Genomic DNA, 22831 nt, shown 5'->3' with positions numbered 1-22831 from the left:
AGAGGGGGGAGATTTCATGCCATGGAGTCCTTGGAACCCAGCCTTACCTGGCATTTCAGAGCCCCTGCCTCCCACTTCACAGGGAAAGGGAAAGAAGAGTTGGCAGCATTCCTACTGCCCATCATCACCTTTTCCAGAAATAACTGTGAGACACAATTCCAACACCTTGTTTATCAGCCAATGAAGCCTGCTAAGCTGTTGCCCCACCAACCATTTACTCAGCTCCAGGTGCCTCCCCAGACCACCCACCATGTGCAAGGCGGTGGGACAGCTGATCACCAATGTCCTGGCTCACACAGGACAGGTCTCCATCTATTAAATACACGTATCTGTAATTCAAGTCCTCCTTCCCGTCCCTCCTCCAAACAGTACAGACATAAAATGGCAAACAAAGTTTAGAAATACATAAACAGATCAAGGCTGACTTGCAGTACTGTACCTTTCTTCTTGCTTCTAGGCACCTCCATTTCATGCCATGGCGCTTCGAGGAGCGAACCCGCCTTGAACCACGACATGGACTGAGCTGGAGGCATCTAAAGGCATCAACACAGAGCACTAACAAGACACGATGGAACAGCGCGGCCATCCCGTCTCAGCCTCCTCATAACAAGCAAATCCTCCACCTATCTCACCCATTATAAAATACCCTGTCAACGTTCATCAGAAATATATGTGCTGTTTCTTTTAAAAAAGGCAGGGGTTGAGAGAGAGAAAAGATACCCACAACTCCAGGAGCCAAATGCTTGCCTTCTTCCTTTACCTCACCCTCCTACTGAGGGGAAATTGGGGGTCCATCAAGAGCCTCACAACCCTCCCCCAAAGCCCATGCTTTCGGGGTGAAGACCCTATTCAGGGCCAAGATATTGCAGGGTGTTCTAGGTCACGGGATGCAAGCTGCAGGCAGGAAAAGAGACACGGGTCTCTAAAACTCTCCTCTAAGGGGTGTTTCCCATGCTTCCCACTCAGCATATCCAAGGAGCCCCTCTCTTCAGGTCACTCAGCTGGATTCCTGGCTGGGGCTTGACCCTAGAGAGGTGGGGACATTTGTGAAACCAGACTAAACAGATCACATGTCCATCTTGTCTACTCCTTCCCAGAACAATGTCCCTTCTACTATTCACCACCTCAGGCCCCACGAACATGTAATATTTTATTTTCTTAAAGAAAGTTTTCCATAAACTGCTATTTCTTTAGAAAGTATTTTAAATTGCCTTTTTAAAAACTAAAGTTGTAAATTGGTGAAAATGCTGATTTATGAGTTGAGGTGATAACTCAGGCACTACAGGTCACCATCACCAGCAACAATTATTTTTTTTGGTTAGTCCTCACCTAAGGGCATTCTTCCACCCATTTTTTAGATAGAGTGGGGGGGGGGGGGGAAGAGAGAGAGAGAGAAACATCGATGTGAGAGACATCGACTGGTTGCCTCTCACATGACCCTGACTGGGTCAGGGATCAAACCTGCAACCCAGGTACATGTCCTTGACTGGAAATCGAACCTGCAATCTTTCAGTCTGCACATCAACACTCTAACTACTAGATAAACTGGTCAGGACACCAGCAACAATTTTTACACCTCTTTTTCAAATAGCAGGGCCTCATGGTACACCCCAGAGTCAAGGGCCTTTGAGGAAGCCTCTGCACAGGATAATGAACTCCAGTAAGTTCCAAGAAGCTATACCCCACTTTTGAAATGACTGGGAGCTGTCATATCTGAATCAGGGCATTTTGTTTAAATGCTCTTCTTACACAGCTGAATGCTCCAATCTCTGCAGCTGCCCCATGCTCTGCCTGCGTTCTCTCATTTATCCACTTGGTTATTTGCTGCTAGCCTACATGACATGTTCTGATGATGAAAATGACAGAGCTTTCCATTGCCAAGGTATAAATAACAACAGAAACACCCTGGCCGATTTTGCTCAGTGGTTAGAGCATCGGCCAGAGGACCAAAGGGTCACAGGTTTGATTCCCAGTTAAGGGCACGTACATGGGTTGCAGGTTTGATCCCCAGCCCCGGTCGTGGTCATGCAGGAGGCAACCAATCAATGTGTCTCTCACATTGAATGTCTCTCCCTCCTTTCCACTGTATCTAAAAAAATACATAAATAAACAAATGGGAAAATATCCTTGGGTGAGAATTAACAACAAAAATGATGAAAACAAGACCAGTGGGAAGGCCGGACCCACCTCCTTGGCAGCTCTCCACAGGCACAGACCAACCAGCACCTCTCCATGGAGAGAGCAGTGATCCTCCACCACTGAGGAGGTATTTCCAGCACAGGGTTCTGAATGTCCACTGCAGTTCCCTCACAGTAAGGCAGGACGAAGGTACATGCATGCTCCCCATACTCTGTAAGCTGGACCTCACTTCTGCCCAGTCTCCCAGGAAGCACTGGTTGGTCTCAAACAATCAGCCTCCAACCTCTCAGGGTCTCTTGCCTACTGTGTCCCCACTAAGCACACACAGTTCAAGAGGCCCATTGCCTCCTCCTCACCTACAGCTGTGAAGACAGGAAATTCACTAGGAAGAGGGTGAAAGTAGAACCCGAGGAAAGCACAGTGTGGAGAATTCCTGGTTGTGAATGACATTTGCTAACTACACTGAATAAATACAGAGGTATAGTTTCTCTGCTATGTGCAGATGCTGGTGGTGCTGGGTGGACACAGAAGGGCAGGGCAGGATCTGAGTGGGATGTCTTCAGGGTAGATACGACAACGACTTTAAGATGCCAGAGGAACCAAGCAGAAGGCAAGGGGTCAAGAAGATGGGAGAGGGACCTCCAGGAGCTCAACCCACACTTCCTGAGAGTGGTGGCTGAGAACTTGTGACATTTTACCCAGAGGGCTTTCTCTGCAGCAAGAGAGTTTGTTCCTCGTTGCAGAGCAGGACCCAATGGCACCTGGCCTGCAGTTCAGGAAGGAACAAAGGTCAGAGGTGGAGTACAGAGACAATTAGCAGGCAGTTGGCGGGGGGGCCCCCTGCACAGCACCACACCCTACCACCATCCCTCCCTCTGCCCATTCTGTCACTGAGCTTCAGCAAAGGCAGGATTGTGTCTTCCCTCTCTCCCATGCCATGAACTTTAAGTGCTCTCCATGATGCTGAGGGAAAGGCACAGACACTCTCCTGGTGAATTCACACCCTCACCGGAGCCTTGGGCTGTCCCACATGTGGAAAGGGTGCAACCTTCTCACAGGGACCTCCCTGGGCTTAAATTGGGTGTTTTATGTTTCCTAACAGGGAAAGACCCCAAATGTAATCAGATTTAAGGTGCCAATTTCTCAATGGCAAAATACCATTTTCTACATGCACCTAGAGCTACCAGTATCTAGAGGGGTCTGAGTCTGGCCGAGTTGTGAGTCTCTGGGTGGAGGGAGAGCCTGCAGAAGCCCTGCTTGCAGAAGAAGTCTCTCAATTCTGGCCCAGCCTCAATGAGGTCATAGAGCTGAGGATCAAAATGTACACAGAGTGTTGTTGAATACTATAGAAGTGATCCCACTGCCTTTCTTCCAGATGCCTCCCCGCCTGGCCTTGGCCCACTGTGTCCTGCTGTGAAGGGCCAACCCAGAGGTCAGCCCAGGTGAGACTGATCCCTCAAAAGAAGGAGGGTGCACAATGTGCCTCCTATTCCAGGTGGGCAACGTGCCCCTGGCCAACCAGCACTCCCACTGTCCAGTGCAATGCTGGGTACAGGAAAAGAGGAGGAACACTTGAGGCAACTGACAACCTCCTTTGGCATTACGCTAAATTTTGTTTGTAATATCTAACCAGAAATAAAGTAGAACTTATATGAATTCCAAAGGGCATTTGCCAAGTTTCAGAGTGGAAAGCTGGTAGTTCCGTGTGAGAGGCAAGCAACAAGTTCAGGTCGAGGGTATGGCTATAACAAGTAGGTCTATGAAACGTCCCCCAGGCTTAGATTGGGGGGTCAGAGGGGCCAGGGTTGCAAAGCGGCGCCTGTGGTCTGCAGCTTCCACATGCTTTCAAGAGCTCTGAGGGCTTTGCAGATGACAGGCAGAGTTCCAGAGAAGGCAGAGTAATGGAAAGCATGGGTGGGAAACAGCTGGGCCTATGATCCCAACAGCTGGAGCAGGGCTGTCTTCCTACTGGATTCTCACTTCCTGTCCCTTCAAGTCTGTCTGCTGTCTTCCTCATTTCTGCTGTGTTCCAGGTATTCCAATGTCAGCTGTGGCACTCCTCTTAGGCTGATGGATGAAAGATGGTTTTCACATGAGCCTGGCCAGTCCTCCTACATCTTCTTTAGGAAATCATGGTGATGTGACAGTACTTTGTATCTCTACAGCACTCATATTCTTGTGTATATTCACTTTTGCTCTCTATGAAATAGGTGCACATTTTATCAGGTCCTCTTGGTATGTGGTCACCCAGCTGGCAAATGCAAGCAAGAATCCCAACGCTCATCAGGCCGTTACTGGGTTTCCTACTAAAGCCCTTTCTCCTCCTCATCTCAGCCGTTCTGGAACATACTCCTTCAACATTCTTTATTGCAGTGGTCTGACTAGAATGAGGCCTTTTCCCAGGGGAGTAGGACTGGCAAGGGTGGATGTTTCTGAGGAACTTTTGTGTGCAGGAGTCGGTGTCCAGAGTCCACTTCCTGTAACTGAGTCTCACTTCTCAATAGAACTCAGATGCATCCACAGGAGAAAAGACTTGTCTAAGTTACAGTGAATTCTGGCAGAAAGGAGTGAGCGTCTAGGGGAAGTTTCCCCATTAGAACCAGTCAGAAGAGTTCAGAGTTGTGTGGGTTGGTGCCGGCTTCTGGCTTCCACAATATTATTAGGAGGTTGGCTTTCTATCTGTAGGCAATGTGTCCTCTCCTTGGCCACTTTTAACATTTTTTTTTTTTTTGTGTGTTCTGTAATTTCATCACAAAATACTTTTATGTGTAATCTTTCCCTTGCTCATAATGCACTATCTTTCCTGAACTGAAGACTCCTGTTTTCATAGACATAAGAAGTTCTGTCTTCCCAGCACCAATGCCCCCACTTCTCTCCTTAGCCAGATGCTAACGCTGCCCCAGTCCCTCCACCACACACAGAACTCATAATGTCTTTCATGTCTCCTATCTTTTTTCTATGTCTCAGTCTAGGCAAATTATTCAGTTATAACTCTCAATTCACTAATTCTTTCTTATATCTAATAAGCTACAAAATCTGCCCACTGAATTTTAATTTCAGTGATAATTTTCATTTTCATATTCCATTTTATATTTTTTAAAAATCTACATGATCTTTCTTGACAGTATCTTGTTTCCTGCTCATGTTTTCAATTTTCTCTTATTGCATTCTCTAATCATCCAAAGGCATGAAGTCCCTGGGGCTAAACCTCCTTCAGGATGGGTTTCTTCATCATGGTCTGTAGTTCTGATTGGGAAACTGGGTTCATCTGAATTCTGGAGCTCAGAAAACTGCACAATGCCCATCTGGGACTGGAGGGAGCACAAGGTATTTCCAATGACATAAGGTAGCACATAACCAACTGACAGTATACACAGAGGGCAGGACAGGTTAGTTTCTAAGATTTCTCAAAGACCCTCACCCCGTCCAGAAGAGATAAGTAAGTGCCTTAGTTGAGGAATGGTGTCTTCTAGCCCGAAGTGTCCACAGGCATGGCCTCTCATTGGCCTAACCTTGTGAGGCCCTTGGACTGTCCACCGCTGCCCCAGCAGACTTACAGTGGTGGCCAGGGCAGAGATGTATTCCAACTCTCACTGTTCTCAGCCCCTGGGGACTTTCAGATGCTCACTTATTTATCACTCACCATCTTTAATTCCTAGGCTTTTCCGGCAGAGGTTTTCCAAAAGACATAGTCCACCATATTGCCAAAAGGGAAATCTGTAACTTCTATGACCCACCATAAATCCTAAGTTGTCAATACCATCTTTTTTTGTTGTTAATCCTCACCTGAGGATATTTTTCCATTGATTTTTAAAGTGTGAAAAGGAGGGAGAGAGGGTTAGGAGAGAGAAAAATCGATGTGAGAGAAAAACATCGATTGGTTGCCTCCCGCACAACCCCGACCTGGGCCAGGGATTGAACGTGCAACCAAGTACGTGCCCTCAACTGAACCTGTGACTCTATGATCTGCAGGCCGACACTCCAATTTCTGGGCCAAACTGGCCAGGGCTGTCAATACCATCTTGATTCTACTCCATGGGAGAACATTTAGAAGTTCTATTGTAAAATCATAAAGTTCACTGTAATGTCGGGTAAAACTCAGATAAGTCTGCAGTAGGTAGAGTGGTGGGGCACTGGGGAAGTTGCTGTCTCGACAGCCTCCCTGTGTTTCACCTGGCCTCAAGAACATGCGTTTCACACCAAACATATGGCTCAACCTTGATGTTCAGAGTCATGAAATATATAGTAAGTACTTAAGACCAAGAACCCTGATTCAGGAACAGCCCACACCCTAGACAAATGATCCAAATCAGGAAGTAAAAAAAAAAGTCAGGTAATGAGTTGCATGAAGGATTGTCATGTTTACTCACGCATCACACTCCAATTTTCAAATGCAGCAAGATAGAAGACCCAAGGATCCAAGCAGAATGCTGAGCCATTTAACCAGCATTGTAGGGCATCATCTAATATTTAGGCTGCAGTTGGGACTGGCTTCTCCTTCCAATTTCCTGATTTGTATCAACTTCTTTCTTTTTTTGAGAAACTATCATCATTCATCATTTTTTAAAAGGGGGCTCTGTGTGGCTCAGCAAGTCCCTTCTTCTCTGGTCTTAATCTCTTCTCTCCAAGAAGGGAGCAGCTGGGTCTGCTTATGGGAATTCAATGAGGGCTATCATGACCAGGAAGCCAGAATATAAGAAAGTGATGTCAGCATAAAAGGCCCAGACATCTGCCTCCCAACCACTGCCTGTCACTTTCACTATACCAAAACATATTGAGAATTAAAAAAAAATACTAATTCAAACCTGCAACCACACCTGAACCATGTCATCAATCCTGCTAGACCCTGGGCCTGCCTGCACCAGTCTTCAACTGCAACCCTGGGAACAGCTTTGGTGGAGGGGCCATGTCCTGACCCAGACTCCTCCTGAGAGCTGACTGGAGCACTCGCTGCAAGTCACACCCCCCACCCCCAACACACACACACAACTTCATAGGTCAGAATCACAAACTCCTCGCAGTTTAGAGATTTACGAATGAAAACATTGATTGGCATAGGGAAGTTAAGAAATACACCCAAAGTCCCACGTCTCACCAGGATGCATCCGGGACAGGCTCCTGTGCCCTCCCGTCTATGACCTTCCCTGGTTGACTATACTCCTAAGTGTCCTCAAAACCCAGGGAAGTAAGTAGTCCTGTGACTCCATGGGAGGACCAGAAGCTAACCTTACTTTGTGTCTTGTCACTGTAAACAAGTTACAGGCAAGAGCAGGACTATATGAGGGGTCCCAGGAGTCCTCCCAGCAAATCACTGGAGTGGTTGTGGGGCCCTGACTCACCTGTACTATGTTGACAGAATGGGCTCTGGCTACCTGCTGGAGTGCGCCTATGAGGGGTCCTGAGTGAGACTATGATACCCTGTAGAGTCAAACCTTTTTTGCAACTGAGGGAAATAGAGAATTTTAAATAGAGAGAATCTTCTTTTGGTAGTTTAAACTCCCTTTTGTAAAAGAAGCTGCTCACATTTAGAGAGGAAAATGATTGGATTGTGGCCTGACCAGAGGAATTCTTAATTATTTGAAAACATTTCACTCGGATATGCTTCTTTATGAGAGACCAAAAATGGTTCCTCAGATAAACCAGGCTCTTACTCTCAACTCTAAACATCATGGAAGAAGCGGGTTCTGGGCTCCTTTTACCTTCTGCCCTGTAGCCTCACTGGCTGCTCACCAACATCCACATCCCATCTCTTTTCTGCATAACAGAATTAATCTTTATTCCATGGCAGTAGTGGGTCAGGAATTGGCAGAACCTAAGTCTAGCCACATGGTGTGAGAAGAAAGCTACAGAGAAATGGGCCCAGCTTTGTCCTTCTTTTCGACTCCACTTTGAGATGTGAGGTGATCAGGCACCCAGTGCACACTAAAGCAGGGCTCTCTGCTGCATGTGGCTAAAGCATCCTACCCCAGTCCTTCTAGCTTTGGGAGTACTGTCATATGCATCAGCCAAGTCCTGAAAGCTCCTAGGGTCACACTGTGGGTGGTAGGTGCCCTTTACAGCCAGAGGTTTCACAGAGGTGTCACACACTTTCCCATGCTGCCACTTTGCTCCCCCTCTGCCACAGTCAAGGACTCGGTGAATAAGCAGAAGCCCCTTCATCGTCATGCAAAAGTCACCTCCAGTTCACAGCAGGGCATGGTTCTGGATTCCAAGAAGTTCTGCAGATGCCAGCAGCAGAGATAATGTCTTCCTTTCACAAACAGGGGACAGCCCCCGAGAAGTCACAACAGCCAGTACATCCCTATCTTACAGAACCAGGGTGATCATGATTTCAGTAAATAAGTGTCCTTGAACCTCAAACACTAAATGAGTGAGCTCACATTTCAGTACTGGTGAATAAATACCCCAGATACTAGAGCCAAGTCTTACTCCCAATGTAAAAGTGAAGTAAGAAAATCTTAATTTTTCCTCATTCCAAAGACACGTTCAGGTGTTGAGAACAGGCAGCTGCTAGCTCTTGATGCTTCTGGCAGAGAAGCTCTAGATGGGGAGCCCATGTGGCCTCAAGGGACAAACAGGGCCCACCTGTGTTCCAAGTAGGAAGCAGTAGACTAATGTTCAGACTAAGGGATAGAAAACTGTAATGGATAAAAGGCTTATGTAGGAAACCTGGAGAGAGTAGGTAATCATCTAAACCAACCTATACAATATTTACTTATAGGTTTTTTTCAAGTTCTGGGAAAATTTGAACACATAAATAGTATAAATTGAAGCAAGTAGCAGATATCACACAATTTCATTGTGAACACTGTAAGTGGTAAAATGCTTTACAACAAAACTAGTAGTAGGCACTTGGGCAGGCTGAGCCTCCTCTACAAAGACCTGCCTAAGAAAAGTTGTCCTGCTGGAGTGGCCTGCTTATTCTGCCTCGACAGAGAGCCAGACCTGCTTCGGCCCTAGGCTGGAACAGCCAAGATACAGCATGTGCAGCCTGTGTCCAGCCCTAACAGAGACCTGGCTCTGGGGCACACTCTGGCCAGAGCTCCTTGAAGGACACAGAAGTAGTTCCTGCCACATACTCATATTCACCTGGACATGAACTGCCCAGGGTGCTATGTGGGTAGCCAAAATGACAAACCACGTCAGGGTGAATTTGCTTTGATTGGGCTTAGATGTGCAGAGTATTTCCAGCTTTCACCACAGATGGGTATTGTTTTTGGCAAGCTGCCCCCAACCCTGACTAAGTGCTGCGGGTGCTGCGGACACCTGCCTCCTGTGGGCTGGGTCACGTGGAGCAGCTCCTGAGGGTCTGGGAAACAGAAGAAGGTTCTTAGGCAGCACAGTGGTCTCTGGGGGAAGCTCAGCAGCCTCTGTCACCTCAGGGCACAGTCAGGGAAACTCACTATTTGCCACTCAGAGCCCCAACTTCTGGAGCCTTCTGCTGTGTCCACCTTGTAGAGAGCGCTGGATCACATCTTCCCAGCAGAGGGTGCTGGAGGAACACGAAGAATCAGGATGCAGGGCAGCACAGACCTGGTGCCCTCTCCACGTCTGTTGCTCCTGAGGACCCTACTTTAGGCCAAAGGGACCAGCATATATATCTCTCTATCTCAGTCACTTGTCAGAGTTAATAATTCTCCCCTGTGTGGCTTCTCACCTCCTCACAGCTGGAGGCACAGCCCTGCGGTGGGGGCAGCAGCTGCCAGAGTTGTGTACCACTCAGAGAATAGTCTCATCCATCTTACTCCATTTCTGTGCAAGAAATGCTCCTAGAGTTAGTAAGGAGTTAATGCCCAGCTCAGGTTTCCTGCTGACCAGAAAGTGAAAGTAGGAAGAAGACAGGTAACAAGGGCCAGGCAGAAGACAGTCTCCCACTGGTGTGTGTGGTACACAAAGATCAGCTAGTTTAGAGGTTCCTAATACAAGCGATACCCGACAAACCCAAGAACCAGAATCATCTCACTGGAAAATCTAGTTTTGTCATATTAACAGAGCAGACATATAAGAAAGTTATTAAAATCGGCCCCCAAAAGGGAAATAAACACAGAAGTGCAAGTACCAAATTCCCTGTTGCCCTCACCTGGGTTCTGACTCACAGAAGAATAAACATGAGCACTCCCAGAATGCCCCAAGAATCTTCTGGACACCCCAGAGAACTAGTGTGGACACCTCCTTCGAAGAAGACGCCAACCATCAACACTCTAATCAGTGAGGCCCACTGGAACACACAGACCCGAAAAGCTACCATCAGGACAAAATAGGTCCTTGAAACCTATGTAATGTATTAACCAATGTCCCCCTAATAAATTAAATGAAAAATGTTTTAAAGAGATAAAATGGGCCCTGCAAAAGAAATCCTACCAACTAGACAGGATGGGTAGCCAAGAATGCCTGCCCCTAGGCATGCTCTGCAGGAATGAAGATGCATAACCTCTGCTCAGGCAGCATATTTTCTCAGGAGGTGGGAGCTCTAACACTGCCTCCTCAACTCTGAAAGCAAGGCTCCGGGGATTCACGGGACCATCACAGAAGTTTGATGCCAACCTCTAGACCCCCAGCATCCAGGCAGCTGATAACCAACAGCAACAGCACACCCTCCACAATTAGAACAGGTACAGGCATTAAAAATAGGAGAGAATATCCAGGCCCGGTCTGATCTCTGGATAAGCCTGAGTCACAGAATCCCTGTGAGCACTGCTCCATTCTATGGGAGCCCAATGTCCACATGTACCCACACCCTCTCTCTGCTCCACTGCTCCATGGAGTATTGGCCCCTCCCCTTGCACACCCATCCCTTCCCATCCCAAATGTGCCTGCTCAGTGACAGGAGCCATGGGCTTGGTCCATACCATCTTCCTTATATCCCAGCCAGCAAAATCAAACCCATTTCACTGGCTTTTAACTACCCAAACACTCTGCCTTTAACAGTCTCCCTTGAGGAGCACCTGCCCAGGAAGCTGTGAGTGAGGGACCTGTGACCTCATGAATAAATGCTGTGACACAATTTTTCCAGGCTGCTCCCTCTGCCCTTTCTCCCAATTTTCTTACGTTTATCTTGTTTCAGTACCTAACACACACCCTATATGCAGGAAGCCCATCACCATGTCCCATCTTTGCAGGGCTTCTGCTCCTTATCCTGTGGCTGCATTGTGGGAAAGTCAGGGCCCATCTCACAGCTCTGTGGGCTCACTCAGACTCCGAGGCCTTCTGCGTGCTCTGTGCCCTTTCTCACCCCTGGCCTGTGACCGGCCTACAAGTCTGCAGAGCAGTCAGATGGCCAGCAGGCTGGGAAGGGCCCTGGGCACCAGGACCAAAAGGCAAAGTGTGGGCTGGCAGGAGAGAAGCTGGGTTACTGCCTGGACAAAGCACGTGTCCCAGTGAGCAGCTCAAGATGGAACCAACTTGAAAGTACACATACCAAGTATTATTAACCCCTCACATGCACACACTCAAAGGCACAGAGACATGCACGCACACATGCAACACACACATACACACATGTACACACTTCACGTGCAGGCACATGCTCACACACGTGTACACATTCATCCGCACACACAAGTACACATACTCTCACACTCAGGGCTGACTTGCATTCACTGGGTCCTGTTTTCAGTGGTCCCTTTGACTTTAATTTCAAATAATTGGGTTTAATTTATGTCTTTGTAGCCCTGAGGGAAAACATGTTTAACCTCCAATGAAAAACTTTCAGGGGACTAAAAAGAGCACTGAATGCCTGAAAGCCTCATGGCTAGATACACACTCAGATGTCCCCTGGGCATGCTGGGGACCAGAGGAGCATTTCTACTTTGCACACTTATGTGAATTATCTGTGTGTTAATCTTTCCTATCATCTCCAAGTAGCTCTGAACATCAGGTAAAGAGAAGGAGCTGTGAGGCCTTGCTCTGGGCCAGGTCTGCAGTAGGACTCCTCAAATGGGTTTGGAGCCACCTCCCAGGTGGGGCCCAGTGTCAGCAGACCCCTGAGGATGAAGGTCAAGGATACTTTCTGTGGAAGAGAAGAGTCTGGCAGGTATGATGTGGGAAGGGTCCAAGTGAGGATGACCTGGAGGCATTCAGGAGGGAGCAAAGGGACAGGAGACAGCAGGAGGGGCAGAGGCGGTGCCGGGCTCCTGGTACCTGTGTCTGAGTCCTTCTGCTCTCCATTGGCCCCCACAGTGAAGGGCAGCTTCCGTTTGGTTGCTCTTTCTCTCACTTCCTTCCCTCCATCACTTCGGTCCAGCTTTGGGGTCTTGGTTAGAGAAACTTTATCTTTATCCTACAAAAGAAAGTGATACTTTCAGACATCATTCCCAAATTAGTCTCAAAATCCTCATATTTACTATGGTCTCATTTATGTGCTAGTTAAAGCAAATCTCTTAGATGTGCACATGTAGCTTCCTCCATCTTCCTCTACAGACCAGACAGCCAAGCTCATCCATAAGGTCCCTCACAGACAAGAGCTGCAGCTGAGCCCTGTCCATGAGACACAGTTGCCCCCGAACCCATTTTCCCAGGGAAAAGTTACAATGAGGTACAAGAACCTTAAAAAGGTTTGTGGAAAAGTGGAATCCTAATTTCCACCATGAACTCTCCCTGTGGAATAAAGAGGCCCAGATGCCCCACCTGCCTGGGGCTTCCACTACCCAGGAGGGTGTTCATCCCTCAAGAGGCTGCACTCCTCCCTTTTCATGAATGGGCTGGATTCTCCTCCTTCCCTATCTGACACCCCTTGCATAGTCCCACGTGGTCTCACATGACCCTCAGTGCTCATGCTGTCTCTGACACCACCACAGGCCTGTGAGACTGAGAAGCTGTCTTCAGGACAAATCCTGCAAACATAGTGCAGATGACTCCCTCCAAAGCAAGAGCTTGCTGGAGAGAGTGGGCGGGACACGTCCTCATCACCCTCTTCCTTGCTCTAGTCTCAGGGCTGGGGTGTCCTGCAGGGTAGGGACTAACAAGTCCGAATTCCAGCCTCACTCTGACCAGCTGGCCAACCTTGGGAAATTCTAGCATTGTGTCTGCCTCAGTGTTATCATCTGTAGAATGGAAGACAGTTCCCACCTCAAGATGATAAATGCGGATCTCAGTGTGCGTAGAGGATGTAAATTCAGCCGCTCACTGTTCAGTACTGTACCACGTGAGGTGAAGTCACATATGGAAATGGCAGTGTGCAGAGTCCTAGGGGAGGTGAAGGTAGGGCAGCAAGATCCCAAAATGCAGTATGTATTTGTGTTTGTGTGTGTGAATGAAATGGCACTTTGTGATGACAGAAGCCCCTGCTTTGCTGGCTCTAGTATATGGACACCCTGGATCCAACCCCTAAGTGGACAGTACCATTAAATGTGGGGGTGCTCCCCGGAGGAGCTACCTCCCAACACCAAGCATAACTGAATTTCCTCCTCCTGTGGCCCAGATGATCCTCCAGCTTGATCATTCAGCTACAGCATCTACCAATCTTAGCAGTTCAGAGACACCCTCAAGTGAACAGGAAGATCTCTGCCAGAACATGCTGCCAGTTCCAAGGGCATCTGGAGTACAAAGAGGGGCCACCAGGCAGAGCCTGAGCCATGGCCAATACTGCTACACAGATGCTAGACATGCCATCTCACCTCACAGTGCGCCTGAGATGTCAGGATATAGCCACATCTGTCACTACCTATACCCACAGGACAGAACTGGGAGAAGAATGGGAACCATTAGCAAAAACCCCGAACTCTAAAAAACACCCGCCCACCAAGAAAACTCCTGGCCCAGTTGGTGAATCTGCTATACAGATATATAAAAAAGATCATACAAATAATAAGGTATTCAAGAATGCAAGAAATTAAAAAATCAATGTAATTCACCACGTGAAGAAAATAAAGAAAATTATATGAACATCTCAATTACTGCAGAAAAGGCCTGTGATAAAGTTCTACATTAATCCTGACATGACGTCTCTCCACATGAGGATAGTCCTCTACTTGACAATGGAGACCCAGGGACCCTTATGATCAAGTGCATAAGACTGGGTGTTGCCCTGAGTTGGGAGGGGTGTTTCCTAGGCAAAGTTGCCTAGAATCATCTCATCTATTAAAAAGCAACTCAGGCCCTGGCCAGTTTGGCTCAGCGGTTAGAGCGTCGGCCTGCGGTCCGGACAGACCCGGGTTCGGTTCCCGCTGAGGGCACGTACTTCGGTTGCAGTTTGTCCCCGGCCCTGGTTGGTCGTGCGGGTGTGGCAGCCACTCGATGTGTCCCTTCACGTCGATGTTTCCCTCTCTCTCTCTTCCTCTCTCTCCCTCCCACTCTATCTGTACAAAAAATGGAAAAATATCCTCAGGTGAGGAAAAAAAAAAAAAAAGTAACTCAGCCCTGGCCAGTTTGGCTCAGCGGTTAGAGCGTCCGCCTGCGGTCCGGGGAGACCCAGGTTCGGTTCCCGCTAAGGGCATGTACCTCGGTTGCAGTTTGTCCCCGGCCCTGGTTGGTCGTGCGGGTGGCAGCCACTCGATGTGTCCCTTTCACATCGATGTTTCCCTCTCTCTCTCTTCCTCTCTCTCCCTCCCACTCTATCTGTACAAAAAATGGAAAAATGTCCTCGGATGAGGATTTAAAAAAAAAAAAAAAAAGCAACTCATGTATCTTTTAAAAAATGTTTTTATTGATATTTTAGAGAGAGAGGAAGGGAGAGAAAGAAACATCGATGTGAGAGAAACATCAATCAGCTGCCTCCTGCACGCCCCCTACTGGGGATCATGCCAGAAACCTGGGCGCATGCTCTGACTGGGAATCAAACAGGACCTCTGAATCCATGGGACAACGCACAATCCACTGAGGCACACCAGCAGGGTGCAAATCACATTTTTAAGCTAGCAAAAAATACGACTATGCAAAAGAAAATATCCATACAGCAAATTAACATTTGGAAAGGTATTCTGTATTAGGAAAATGCAAATTAAAACCACAAGGATATCTAAATACTTCCACTAGAATGGCTAAAGTAAAAAAGACTAACTGTGAAATGTTGACAAGGATGTGGCACAGAAACTAGAACTTGAGGTGTTGCTGGTGGGGATGAAATGGCAAAACCGCTTTGAGAGTTTCTCATAAAGTTAATTAAATGAGTGCATATGTTCACAAACTGACAGTAACATTCACAGCAGTTTAATTCACAATAGTAAAAAAATAGGACTTCCGGTCAAGACGGCGGCATAGGTAAACGCAGTATCGCGTCCTCCCACAACCACATCAAAGTTACAGCTAAACTACAGAACAACCATCACTCAAAACCGCCTGAAATCAAGCTGAATGGAAGTCCTACAACTACGGAATTAAAGCAGCAGCCACATCGAGACGGGTAGGAGGGGTGGAGGCCAATGGGCTGGTCCCACACCCATGTGTGGTAGATAAAAATCAGGAGGATGCCTCTGCTGGGAAGGTCCTCCCTGAGGACTGAGGGGTCCCCGTCCCACACCAGATGCCCCACTCAGGGTTCCAGTGCCAGGAAGAGAAGTCCCCATAACTTCTGGCTGGTAAAACCAGCAGGAACTGAGGCTCAGGGAAGCTGAAGCGGCTGGAGCCCCAGGCAACTCCTTAAAGGGCCCATGCACGGACTTATGGAACTCACTCCCTCTAAGCTTAGAGGGGAGGCAGCTTGAGGGGCACCAGAGACATACAGGGAAGAACAGAGCTGTTTGGCATTGGAGTGAGGGCTGGAGAGAGGGGGCTTTCTCCTGGACAAACGTGCTGTCAGAGGCCTTTGTTTCTTTGGTGAGCCCTTCCCTGGGGCGGCAGACAGTCGCAATATCTGGGACTCCAGCAACCTGGCTCACACTGGTTGCCCTGCCCTGGTGATTCCCTGAGGCCCCGCCCCACCCAACTTTCAGGCCCACCTAAGCTGTTGCCAGTTGCTTAACCATAGGATTGGCCTGTCTTGGATCCTGCTTCAGGTTTTCCTAAATTCTTTCAAACAAGTAGCATCTGGTCTCAGATAGACCCATACTTCTCGCTAAGTAATACTCAGAAACACAGAGAGGCAGCCAAAATGAGGAGACAAAGGAACAGGTCCCAAATGAAAGAACAGAACAAAACCCCAAGAAAAGAACTAAGCGAAATGGAGATAAGCAACCTAACAGATGCTGAGTTCAAAATACTGCTTATAAGGATGCTCAATAAACTTAGTGAGGGCCTCAAGAGCATAAAAAAGGACCAGTCAGAAATGATGGATGCACAGTCAGAAATGAAGGAGGCATTAACTGAAATAAAGAATAATTTACACAGCTTCAATAGTAGAGTATGTAAATCCAAGAAGCAAACCATCGATTTGGAATATAAGGAAGCAAAAAAACGCCCAATCAGAACAGCAAAAAGAAAAAAATTTTAAAAAATGAGGATAGTGTAAGGAGCCTCTGGGACAACTTCAAGTGTGCCAACATTCGCATCTTGGGGGTGCCAGAAGGAGAAGAGAGAGAACAAGAAATCAAAAACCTGTTTGAAACAATAATGGCAGAAAACTTTCCTAACTTGGTGAAGGAAACAGACACAAAGTCCAGGAAGCACAGAGAGTCCCAAACAAGATGAACCCCAAGAGGCCCACACCAAGACACATCATCATCAAAATGCAAAAGGTTCAAGGCAAAGAGAGAATCTTAAAAGCAGCAAGAAAAAGGCAACTAGCTACCTACAAGGGAGTTCCCATAAGGCTGTCAACTGATTTCTCAAAAGAAACTTTGCAGGCCAGCAGGGAGTGGCAAGAAATATTCAGAGTGATGAAAAGCAAGAACCTACAACCAAGATTACTCTATCCTGCAAAGCTGTCATTTAGAATTGATGGCCATATAAAGAGTTTCCCAGACAAGAAAAAGTTAAAGGAGTTCATCACCACCAAACCGTTATTATATGAAATGATGAAGGGCCTTTTTGAAGAAAAAGATAAAATATATGAACAAACAAAATGGCAATGTATACATATCTATCGACAATGGAATCTACAAACAAAATGAACAGACAGAACAGAAACATTCTCCTAGATACAGAGAACATTTTGTTGGTTGCCAGATGGGAGGGGGATTGGGGGAATGGGTGAAAAAGGTGAAGGGATTAAGAAGTACAAATTGGTTGCTAGACTGACAAACCTCAAAGGGAAAGGGGTTGGGGGTGGGAAGAAATAAACCAAAGAATTTATATGCATAACCAATGGACAGAGACAAAAGTGTGGGAAAAGGCGGGAGGGGGGCGGGAGTGGGAAGAGGGGGTCAATAGGGGAAAACGAGGAACATCTGTAATACATTCAACAATGAAGATTAAAAAAAAAACAACCACAATTGCCCATTAACAGGCAAATGAATATATTAATTCTAGTGTAGTCATAAATGGAATATTCCACAGCAATAAAAAAGACACTGTTACATGCAACAACATAGATGACTCTTCTATGGCACCTCCAAAAGAACAATGTTGATGCATGTACTCATCATCACATCATGGCACTTCTGGGCCAAAAAATAAAATCCCCCCTTGGAACCAGATTTGGTTCAATTCCTTTTTTTCCCTTCGAGGGATAAAGTATGATCTTTAAATGATTTGACTGTATATCTGAAAAATCCAAAGGAATATTTAATTAAAGGATTCAAATTAGTATGTAAATTAAAGAAGTTGCTAAATAGTGGAAGTAATTGATTTTTATTTACTATAAATAATTACAAAATGATATCAAAATATTACTTATATAAATATCAAAAGATATCAAACACACAGAATAAATCTAACAAAAGATGTTCAAGCCCTCTATATGGACAATTACAAAACATTACCGAGAGAAAATAAACACGACTTATAAAAATGAAGGGTTATGTTCATGGTAAGAAAATTCACATTGTTAATATGGCAGTTCTCTACAAACTGATCTTTGCATTGATAGTAATCTAGTCAAAATCCCAGCAGGCATTTTGTAGATTTCAACCAGCTTATTTCAAATGTACAAGGAAAAGCAAAGGGTCAAAAATAGTAAAGACAATTCTGAAAAACAGCAAATTAAACTACCGGAGAGCAAGACAATAAAATGATGGCCATCACAACAGGTGGTCCTGGACCAAAGACCAAAGGTTCAGAACAAAGAGCACAAGTTGGAACCTCACCTTGCTGGGGACAAAGGCTCTGCTGCAACACAGTAGGGGGAGGGGAGGTCTTTTCAGTAAGTGACAATGACCATGTGAACATTCATAGAATATAAAATAAACCTTGACCCCTTATACCACAAAACAAAAATTAATTCCAGATGAATTGCAAACTGAAATCTTTTAGAAGATAGTACAGAAGAACATCTTCATGACTGGTAAACAACAGAACACAAATAAAACCACAATATACCACTACACACCCACCAGCATGACTAAAATTAAACTGACACCACGCGTTAGCAAGAATATGAGTCAACCTTAAATCTCACAGCTTTAGGGACTGCATTAAAGATATAATACCTTTGACAAACGATTAAACCATAACTACCACTGTGGAAAAAACCCAATGTACATATGTTCATGTCATTACTCTGTTGTTTTCCAAACTAAAAAGAATACAAATGTTCACAGAAGAATGGATAAATAAGTTGCTGAACATTCATACAATGAAATACTACACAACAACAAAGAGAAATGCTGCTAAGAAAAAGCCTGTAAATCAGATGTAATATTGAACAAGTGTTCTCCTCATGTAAATCCCAACAGTAAAAACTTGTCTACAGCCCTGGCCAGTTTGGCTCAGCGGTTAGAGCATTGGACCCCAGACCACAGAGGCTGAGTTCGGCTCCTGCTAAGGGCACGCACCTCAGTTGCAGTTTGTCCCCGACCCTGGTTGGGGTTGTATGGGTGGCAACCAGTTGATGTGTATCTCTCACATCAATGTTTCTATCTCTCCCTCTCTTCCTCCCACTCTCCCTCCTTCTGCTCGATCTGAAGATAAATGCAAAAATGTCCTCGGTGAGAATTAAAAAAAAAACAAAACTTGTTTACAGTGCTAGATGTCAGAACAGAGGTCACTTTGGTCAGAAGTACTGCTGCAGACTGCACAGGAACGCTCCTAAGGAGACTGGCAATGCTGGTATATTTTTATCTGGAAGAAGTCTATCCCAGGTTTTAAAAATAAAATGTAATATATGATATGCACTGATATTTCAATAAAAAAGTTCAAAGAGCCCTCAGTTCGGTTCCCACTAAAAGCACATATCTCAGTTGTAGTTTGTCCCCGGCCCCGGTAGGGGTTGTGTGGGTGGCAACCACTCGATGTGCCTCTCTCCCATCAATGTTTCTCTCTCTTTCTTCCTCCTGCTCTATCTGAAGATAAATGCAAAAATGTCCTCAGGTAAGGATTAAAAAAAAAAAAAAATTTTGTGTGTTTTAAAATCCCATCTCCTCACCAAGTATGGGAAAAGCAAAGACCTGCACTGCACCTTGAGTGCAGTAGGGGCTCAGTCCTGAGCAGTAACACAGCTCTCCCAACAGACCTGGGTTCAGAACCTTGCTGAGCAGCTGGACTGGGGCAGAGTTGAGCTTTCCTCACTAGTAAAATAGGAATCTCAACAGGAACTAACTGTACACATTACAACATGTTTTCATTTCCTAAATGCTAAAAGAATAACTGAAACATTAAAACCTCATCAACCACTTCTGTGTCAGACTTTGATATGCCATAAAAACTGCCTGGGTGGTAACAGCTGGCATGGGACAACCAGATGGTGACCTGGTCGCTCCTTGTCATTTCATATATCCTTCACAATAAACTTGAGGAGGGGGCTCCACACACATCATATACAAAGAAAGAAAGGCCAGCTTGAAATTCCCCACCACACCATGCTTTCCACATAGAGGGGAAAAGAAAGCTGTAATACTGTTTGAAGGATGGTCCTGGTCCACTTGATCCATTCACCCTGGACCTACCTTAACTATGGTTAATTAACACTTATCTACAAATGACCAACAGTGAAAGAATCCAATAGGAACAAAAATTATATTAGCCATTAAAAACAGCATAAATATGTCGATCTAATTGTTCCACTTCCATTTGTTGAAAAGATTACCCTTTCCCAACTAAGCTGCCTCAGCATCTTTGCTGAAAATCATTGACCATACATGTATGTGGGTCTATATGTTCTACTAATCTATAGGCCTGTTCCTAGGCTAATACCATACTATCTTATTATTGTTAACCCTGTAGCAGCAATTTTCAACCAGTGTGTCACAGAGTTTTTAAAACATGTAATACCTGACTATTTAGTTAGGGGCACTGACTTCTTTTCTCTTAGATTGTCAAATAAAAAAATAACAGCTCTGGCTAGGTGACTCAGTTGGTTGGAGCATCATCCAACACATCAAAAGGTTGTGAGTTCAGCCCTGGCTGGTTTGGCTCAGCGGTTGGAGCGTCAGCTTGCGGTACAGAGAGACCCGGGTTCGGTTCCCGCTAAGGGCATGTATCTCGGTTGCAGTTTGTCCCCGGCCCTGGTTGGTCGTGCGGGTGGCAGCCACTCGATTTCTCTCTCTCTCTCTCTCTCTCTCTCTCTCTCTCTCTCTTTCTCCCTCCCTCCCTCCCTCCCTCCCGCTCTATCTGAACAAAAAATGGAAAAATGTCCTCGGGTGAGGATTTAAAAAAAAAAAGGTTGTGAGTTCAATTGCCAATCAAGGCACATACCTACATTGTGAGTTTGGTCCCTGGTAGAGGCATATACAACAGGCAACAGACTGATGTTTCTCTCTCACACTGAAGTCTGTCTGCCTGTCTCTCTTTCAAATCAATTTTTTAAAAATATCCTTGGGTAAGGATAAAAAATAACAGTCAACACAATAGACATCTGGCATGAATGAATCAAAATTATACCTGTTTTTGGTCAAATTGGCAAAAAAGATATTTTTTGGTGTGCCACAGAGTTTTAGTAATAGTTTATGTGTGCCATGAGATGAAAAGGGTTGAAAATCACTGCTCTACATCTGCCTGCGGTCCCGAGAGACCCGGGTTTGGTTCCCGCTAAGGGCACGTACCTCAGTTGCAGTTTGTCCCCGGCCCTGGTTGGTCTTGCGGGTGGCAGCCACTCAATGTGTCCCTTTCACATCGATGTTTCCCTCTCTCTCTCTTCCTCTCTCTCCCTCCCACTCTGTCTGTACAAAAAATGGAAAAATGTCCTCGGATGAGGATAAAAAAAAAAAAAAAAGAAAAGAAAAGAAAATCACTGCTCTATAGTAAGGACTGAAATCAGACTATGTCCTCCAACATTTTCCTTCCTTTTCAAAGCAGTTTTAGCCCTGGCCGGTTTGGCTCAGCGGTTAGAGCGTCTACCTGCAGTCCGGAGAGACCCGGGTTCGGTTCCCGCTAAGGGCATGTGCCTCGGTTGCAGTTTGTCCCCGGCCCTGGTTGGTCGTGCGGGTGGCAGCCACTCGATGTGTCCCTTTCACATCGATGTTTCTCTCTCTCTCTCTCTCCCACTCTATCTGTGCAAAAAATGGAAAAAAATGTCCCCGGGTGAGGATAAATCAAAGCAGTTTTAGTTATTCTAGGTCCTTTGAATTTCCATATGAACTCTGAAATCAGCTTATCAATTTCTACCAAAAAGCCTACAAGAATTTTGAGTGGCATTATGTTGAATCTATAGAGATCAATTTGGGAAGAGATGGTATCTAAATGATATTGAAAGTTTTCTGACAAATGAATATGGTGTAACTCTCCATTTGTTTAGGTCTGCCTAATTTCTCTCAGCAATGTTTTGTAGCTTTCAAAGTACAAGTCTTGCACATCTTTTATCAAATTTATCCCTTAAGAATCTATATTTTGACACTACTATAAATGTATTGTAAAATTTTAATACTCGATTGTTCACTAATAGTATTTAGAAATATACTCTGCATACTGGCTCTGTATTATGCAACTTTGCCAAGCTCACTTCTTAGTTCTTAGAGCTTTTGTGCAGATTTCTTAGGATTTTCTTCATAGATAATCATGTCCTCAGTGAGGAAAGATAGCCTCACTCCTTCCTTTCCAAACTGTGTATCTCTTATTTCTCAAAGGCCTCACCTGCCTTTGCTTGTGAAATCTGATTTGAGCATCTGAGGGTGTCAGTGTTTGCACAATAATGCCTAGTGAATGCCCAGTGTATAAAGCATTGAGAACACAAAAAGGCTCCTCCCAAGAGCTTACTTATGGTGGGAGGAGATCATAAGACAAACAAATGCAGCTGTGTCAGGGAAGTACACAATACAGAGAAGAATCATGTAGTGTAAGGGGCACAAAGAAGGGTGCACAGCCAGCAGGGACTGTTCAATTTGAATAGCAGTTGGGGAAGCCCCTGTGGCTAAGTGAGCAGAAACCTTAAATAACTCCCCAGCTCCAGAACCAGTCTGGGAGCAGAAGGGGACCTTGGCAAATCTCATTTCCTCTGTTTTCCTCTATTTCCCCTCTGCCCTCACAAAACAGAGACAGACAGGCTAACAGGAATCCTAACAGCCAAGACTCTCCAGGTCATAGAGATTGCAGGAGTCGATCTGTGACAATAACCTCAATTCGCTGGAGATTTCACTGCCATCAGAAAGCCTATTTGAAGCCTGAAAAGAGCCGATACTCTCAGGGGTCTGGGGTCCAAGACAACCAGACCCACCATCATCCTTTCTGTGATTTTATTATCAGGACATAACCTCTTGCTCTTTCTTCAGCACATTTCTTTTGGATTTGT

The 22831-nt window shown here is 45.8% G+C and overlaps 1 protein-coding gene across 18 annotated transcripts in view; it reads right to left on the bottom strand.

Moving 5' to 3' along the window:
* Nucleotides 1–22831, bottom strand: part of ANKRD11 (ankyrin repeat domain 11) — a 230768-nt gene that overhangs the window by 24233 nt on the left and 183704 nt on the right. For 17 of the 18 annotated variants that reach the window (XM_036275401.1, XM_036275400.1, XM_036275398.1 and 14 more), the window contains one exon: nt 12280–12418. In XM_036275401.1, coding sequence (XP_036131294.1) covers nt 12280–12418 — 139 coding nt within the window. Of the gene's footprint in view, nt 1–439; nt 534–12279; nt 12419–13206; nt 13967–22831 lie in introns of those variants that run through there. The other variant, XM_036275411.1, reaches the window with a different exon arrangement.

Source organism: Molossus molossus, unplaced genomic scaffold (genome assembly GCF_014108415.1).
Source record: "Molossus molossus isolate mMolMol1 unplaced genomic scaffold, mMolMol1.p scaffold_m16_p_21, whole genome shotgun sequence".
Classification (NCBI taxonomy): domain Eukaryota; kingdom Metazoa; phylum Chordata; class Mammalia; order Chiroptera; family Molossidae; genus Molossus; species Molossus molossus.
Note: the sequence above shows the minus strand (reverse complement) of the source record. Positions and strands in the feature narration are given on the sequence as shown.